This window comes from Biomphalaria glabrata, chromosome 13 (assembly GCF_947242115.1).
Source record: "Biomphalaria glabrata chromosome 13, xgBioGlab47.1, whole genome shotgun sequence".
In the NCBI taxonomy this organism is placed as follows: Eukaryota; Metazoa; Mollusca; class Gastropoda; family Planorbidae; genus Biomphalaria; species Biomphalaria glabrata.
In genome coordinates this window covers 27,859,432-27,865,042 of record NC_074723.1, presented here as the reverse complement: position 1 = coordinate 27,865,042, position 5,611 = coordinate 27,859,432, and the positions used below count along the sequence as shown (strand labels likewise).

General features: G+C 35.0%; 1 protein-coding gene across 2 annotated transcripts in view; it reads right to left on the bottom strand.

Moving 5' to 3' along the window:
• Nucleotides 1-5,199, bottom strand: part of LOC106052924 (prostatic spermine-binding protein-like) — a 38,841-nt gene extending 33,642 nt beyond the window's left edge. Inside the window, exons 1-2 of one of the 2 annotated variants that reach the window (XM_056008652.1) lie at nucleotides 5,049-5,199; nucleotides 2,741-3,201 (exon numbers count right to left, since the gene is read on the bottom strand). In XM_056008652.1, coding sequence (XP_055864627.1) covers nucleotides 2,741-3,201; nucleotides 5,049-5,082 — 495 coding nt within the window. In that variant the 5' untranslated portion in view covers nucleotides 5,083-5,199. Of the gene's footprint in view, nucleotides 1-2,740; nucleotides 3,202-4,440; nucleotides 4,591-5,048 lie in introns of those variants that run through there. The other variant, XM_056008653.1, reaches the window with a different exon arrangement.
• Nucleotides 5,200-5,611: the final 412 nt, after the last annotated feature.

The window sequence follows — 5,611 nt, the reverse complement described above, 5'->3', positions numbered from 1 at the left end:
AGTACTAACTTATTAAATAAGTCATTATAAGTAGAAGTATTATAATGAATATTGTATAGATCTAGATTGACAAGATTACAGATAGATCTATGGATAGATCTCTAGTTTAGTAGATTAAGTATAGAGTATAGTATACGTATTACAGTATTATTAGATCTATGTCTTATGTCTATATCTAATAATCTAATAATTTAAAAAAAAATTAGTCTTTATTAATATCTAGACTTTTTTCTAATAAAAACTGACTATAGGCATAGCATAGGCTAGACTCGGCAATCTAGTCTCAAGATAGAATCTATACTATTACTAGATCTATTCGATTTATATATATATATATATATATCTAGACTAGAATTAGATTATAGATCTAAATATACTAATGGAGAGATGATATGAGGTGTTAGCTAATAGCGATGCACAAGAAACAAACCTAGGTTTTTCTAAACTCTAATACTTGGTATGTAATAGTAAAACAGCACCTACCTAAATAAATCGTAACTAGCAATCAAAAACCTATATTTATTGTAGTATATATAGGTCTGTAGTTGTATTTTATATAGCCTTCGTAACTTCTTCTATAGAGAAATGACTTTTGTAATTTTTTTTTACTGAAAATTGGGCTATTCGTCTGACAGATATATAATTTTTATGTTCAGCAACAAACCCTATTAATAGATATTAGATATAGACATATGACATAGATCTAATAATACTGTAATACATTTACCATACTCTATACTTAATCAACTAGACCAGAGATATATCTATAGATCAATCTATTATCTAGTCCATCTAGATCTATACAATATTCATTATAATACTTCTACTTATTTATAAAGTTAGAAGGCCTACTTAGATTTAGATGATTAGATCTATTATAGTTTATTAATAGATTTACTTTTCAATGCCTAGACCTAATATAATTGCTATTGATATCTAATGACAGATTTTTTTAAAAATTGTAATAGGCCTACTAGATCTAGGTCTAGACTCTACTTAAATTTAGTCTAAAATAATGACTGTCTAAGATTCTAGATGATTGAGACTTTCACATATAGATTTTGTTAATAATACGGCATGTCGGCTGAAAGTAAGCAGTATACAAAGTATACATATATAAAGTGATTTTTTTTTGTAAAAAAAAATAGGTGCTGGTACTCAGTGATAGATTGCCTAACTTTCAACTACTAATAAATTAACAATTAACGTTGAAATACAAGAAAAGTAATAATTTTTCCCGACATTGAAAAAAGATGCCGGTACCCCGTACCGATGAGTACCGTAACAAAAATATATGTATATCTCAATCTTCTTTCATTTAACTTTTTTTTTTTTGGGGGGGGGTGGAGTTATTGCTACTTAATACATTAATACCGGATCGATTCATATAGGGCCTAAGAATACAAGCAGGATCTCGAGCATTGGATAACTTTATATTTTAAATACAAAGTTTTATGGAAGAGGCAATATATTAGTTGTTTGAAGTTTGTAACTTCTTAAATTCAGGCTAAAAATATCGAAGCCTACATTTTTACACTCATTTCTAAACAATTAGAAGAGATGGACTGACTCATAGTGTAGCTTGTGTACATCTGCAAAAACACAAACTCTTTTTGTAATCTTATCAGTGAGACTTTCAAAACTATTAAAACTATTTTTAAAAAATATTTAGTGATTATTTTTACTGTATAATTCTATTATTATTCCTTTTTAGAATAAGGATAAAAACAAAAATTTGCCATATGACTTTGTCTAACAGAAAAAAAATGAAACTTACGTCTATTTTTTAGTTACCTAGTAATATAAAATATATTGAACTAACACGTACATTTATCATAATTGCGATTTTTCGTTTATGAACATAGCATTATTTAGGACCAATATTTTAAAAAGGCTGCTTGGAGAAATCAGGTATACCTATTAGGAGAAAAACCCTTTTCTGAAGAAAAATTTAAGAACCTAGAACAGACACAAAATAGACAGTGACATTCAAAACAAACTAATATTCAAAATTGATTAGAGTAACACATTTTTAACTAATCATTTAAAGTTTAAAATCACTACAATTTTTTTCAACAATATTTTGTGTATGAAATTGTGTATCGGAAAATGCCGGGTACTTGAAATAAGCTAGTCCTAAAAAAACAACACAGATCTTGGGTAAAATACTTATCATATAAAGTAATGTAAATGTGTAGTTTAACGCGCTAGTTTCAGGTCTTTTCTTTTTATAGCCTCTATCGGGTTTGATCACAACTACCCGTATTATTGTGCAGAATTTTTTTTTCTATCAGGCACACTTAAAATTATAGCATAATAATGTCAGTTTAATTTAAAGAGAGAACTTAAAAATGCAAAGATATATAAGGAAAAAAGCCACTTCCGGCCCAATACTTTTTAATCAAAGAAACGAAACGGACTAGTCCTTCAAACCCTATTGGCCCAACATCATACCGGAAGACGTATGGTCCTTTCAAGATAGATGTTTTCTCGTTCTCTAGCCAAATTTAAATCTTTCTTTTTTTTTTTTTTTTTTACTTTGAATAAATGTAACAGTCAAACTAGAGTTTACCCAATGTGGCCAGATAGCTGGTAATTATTTTCCTAAAAATGTACATTAACTGTCAAATTCTTAGGAGGAGTTATCCAGATCCGAGTCTAAGTTTTTCTATACAGGTTATTGAGACTATGAAATTGCAAGCTGAATAGAGGAATTGTAAAGAAGAATAGAAAAATTTACCTTGTAGTTGTATCGACAATCTTTCTTCTTATCTGGATCATCGTTGTCATCGTCGTCATCATCTTCGTCATCATCTTCGTCCTCATCTTCATCATCATCGTCGTCATCATCTTCGTCCTCATCTTCATCATCATCGTCGTCATCATCTTCGTCCTCATCTTCATCATCATCGTCGTCATCATCTTCGTCCTCATCTTCATCATCATCGTCGTCATCATCGTCGTCATCATCATCATCGTCGTCATCATCGTCGTCATCATCGTCGTCATCATCGTCGTCATCATCATCATCGTCGTCATCATCATCATCGTCGTCATCATCATCGTCGTCATCATCGTCGTCATCCCCGTACTCATCCTCGTACTCATCATCGTCGTCATCATCGTAGTCGTGTAGACAATGGACGCTGACAAGAGTGACCAATACTAACACAACAATGACTGCTTTCATGTTTAGCTTACCTAAAAAGACAGAAACAAGATGAACGCATATTGTATATGTAGGTGATAGTTGTTACAACCTAAATCAACGGTTTCGTCTCTCTGAAGAGAATGTCTCACAACTGACTCTGCTCTGTTTCAGTACCACTTGGCCTCCTTCCTTGCCTCCGCGACTCCATTTGAGTCAGGGCTTAAGAATCTTGCAAAAGCCCTGGACAGAAACCCTGCTGTTTTGTGTAGTGCATACATGTCACCATACAGGTCGAGAATTTTGGGTTTCCCAGACCTGTCTAGACGGAGATCAGCAAGTCTGGGGCAGTCAAACAGAATATGATACACGATTTCCTCTTCTTCCCCGCAGCGAATCAAAACATGGCCATAGCCGTGAGAAGTATGAGCCAATATGACAGTGGCCTGTCCTGCACTGTGCTATAATAGCTTGCTCAGACCTGGACAGCCTACACCAAGGGGAAGTGCGGTCAGGGCGCCTCATGCACTCCCAGACTCCACGGGCTTTTTGGGCTTGTCCCAGCACTCAAAACACTTTTCTGTTTCTATTTTTTGTAATCTAGCCAGAGCTTGACGAAAACTCAGTCTGCTTGGTTGGTGGTGTTAGCACTCTCTGGTGGGCCAAGGTAAAGGGCTTTGCAAACCCTGTAGTGCAGTCTTTTAGTCAGAGACCACAATAATCTGTGTTGCCCTAAAATATCCCTGGCCGAGTTGAGAGTCAATGAATTTAAAGTCTTAATAGACTGCCAAGGCCTCCGCATCATAACTGCAAACACTACCACATGGTCCAAAGAAATCCGATGAAATCCCTTGCTATGGTAGGAAAGTTCTCGCCCACACAGAAGGTTCTCCCATCTCCACACAGCTGATTTATACAAAGAAAAATCTTTGTAAAATTTTTGACATCTTTCCGATGTTCCTTCAGAATTGAAGATAATTTACTTCCTATAGTCCAAGCCTCCCGCAGGACGACGGGGAGCGGGTACCATCGATAAGTTTCGAATGACAGTCCAGCGTGAAAAACCGCACGAAACAGGCAGATACAATGTGAGATCAGCGGCGTTGCAAGCTCTTCCAGAGAGTGGCACTGTGAGCTGAAATCTGACTTAAGGCCATAGGCTCTGTATTTTCCTCAGAGTTGACTCATCTTTGGGTACAGCCGCTAGGCATCAGAGGTTGGAATGCACAGTTTTCATTCTAATTTGATCCTAGACTTATCTTAAATATAAGAAAAGATTTTTTTTAAAATACCTGACAGCAGAAGCTACCTAGGCATGTGTGGTGAGTGCCAGACGGGGAGTCACCTTTTGAAGATAATCAAAATTTCCCCTAATTCAATATAAATCTCTTGAGGCCACCAATGTATCGGTCTGCATGTCAAAAGCCGATGTCAGCTCTATTGGTTAGTCACGAACGTTTCCCATAGACAATCAACTTCAACTGGCAGTCTGCAGGCAGCACGAAATAGGTGAGAGATTCGTGGCTGAAAATGACTATCCAGTACTGAAAGAAACTTTGTTTCCAATACGACCAATCTGTCTACTAGTGTTATTTGTTTCCCTCCACCTGGATCTGTGTCAATTGAAATGTGTACAGAATCTCAAATAAAGTTGTTTGCATTCATGTCAATGTTTTCCAATAAATAAAACACAAACACAGGCGCACACACACACACACACACGCACACACACTCACACTCACACACTCACACACACACACTCACACACTCACACACACACACACTCACACACACACTCACTCACACACACACTCACTCACACACACTCACACACATACATTAGAGTGAGAACATTTTAACAAGTAGAAAAGAGATATATTTTAGAAAAAAAATGACATACTTCTTTTTGGTAGAGTAGTCTTGAAACTGAACATTCAGTCCGCAATAACTGGAAAGACTTCAGGTTTTTATACACGAAGAGATGACGTATAACGTGAACTGTCAATGTGTTACCATGATGTTTAAGTCAATCAGTATCTACAGTAAAAAAAAATAGTCTTCAACTCACAATTGATGACCAGCATATTAGTAGCGCACAAATTAGCCAATGATATGGAATTTTTTATCATCTATATTTAGACAGATGTCAGATTAGATAGATAGATATATAGATAGATATATAGATATATATATAGATAGATAGATAGATAGATAGATAGATAGATAGATAGATAGATAGATAGATAGATAGATAGATAGATAGATATATATATATAGATAGATAGATAGATAGATAGATAGATAGATAGATAGATAGATAGATAGATAGATAGATAGATAGATAGATAGATAGATAGATAGATAGATAGATAGATAGATAGAATTGATCATCGGCGTAGCCCGGGAATTGGGGTTAAACCCTCCCAAGCACACACCGAAAAGAAATCCTCACTGCGGTTTGAA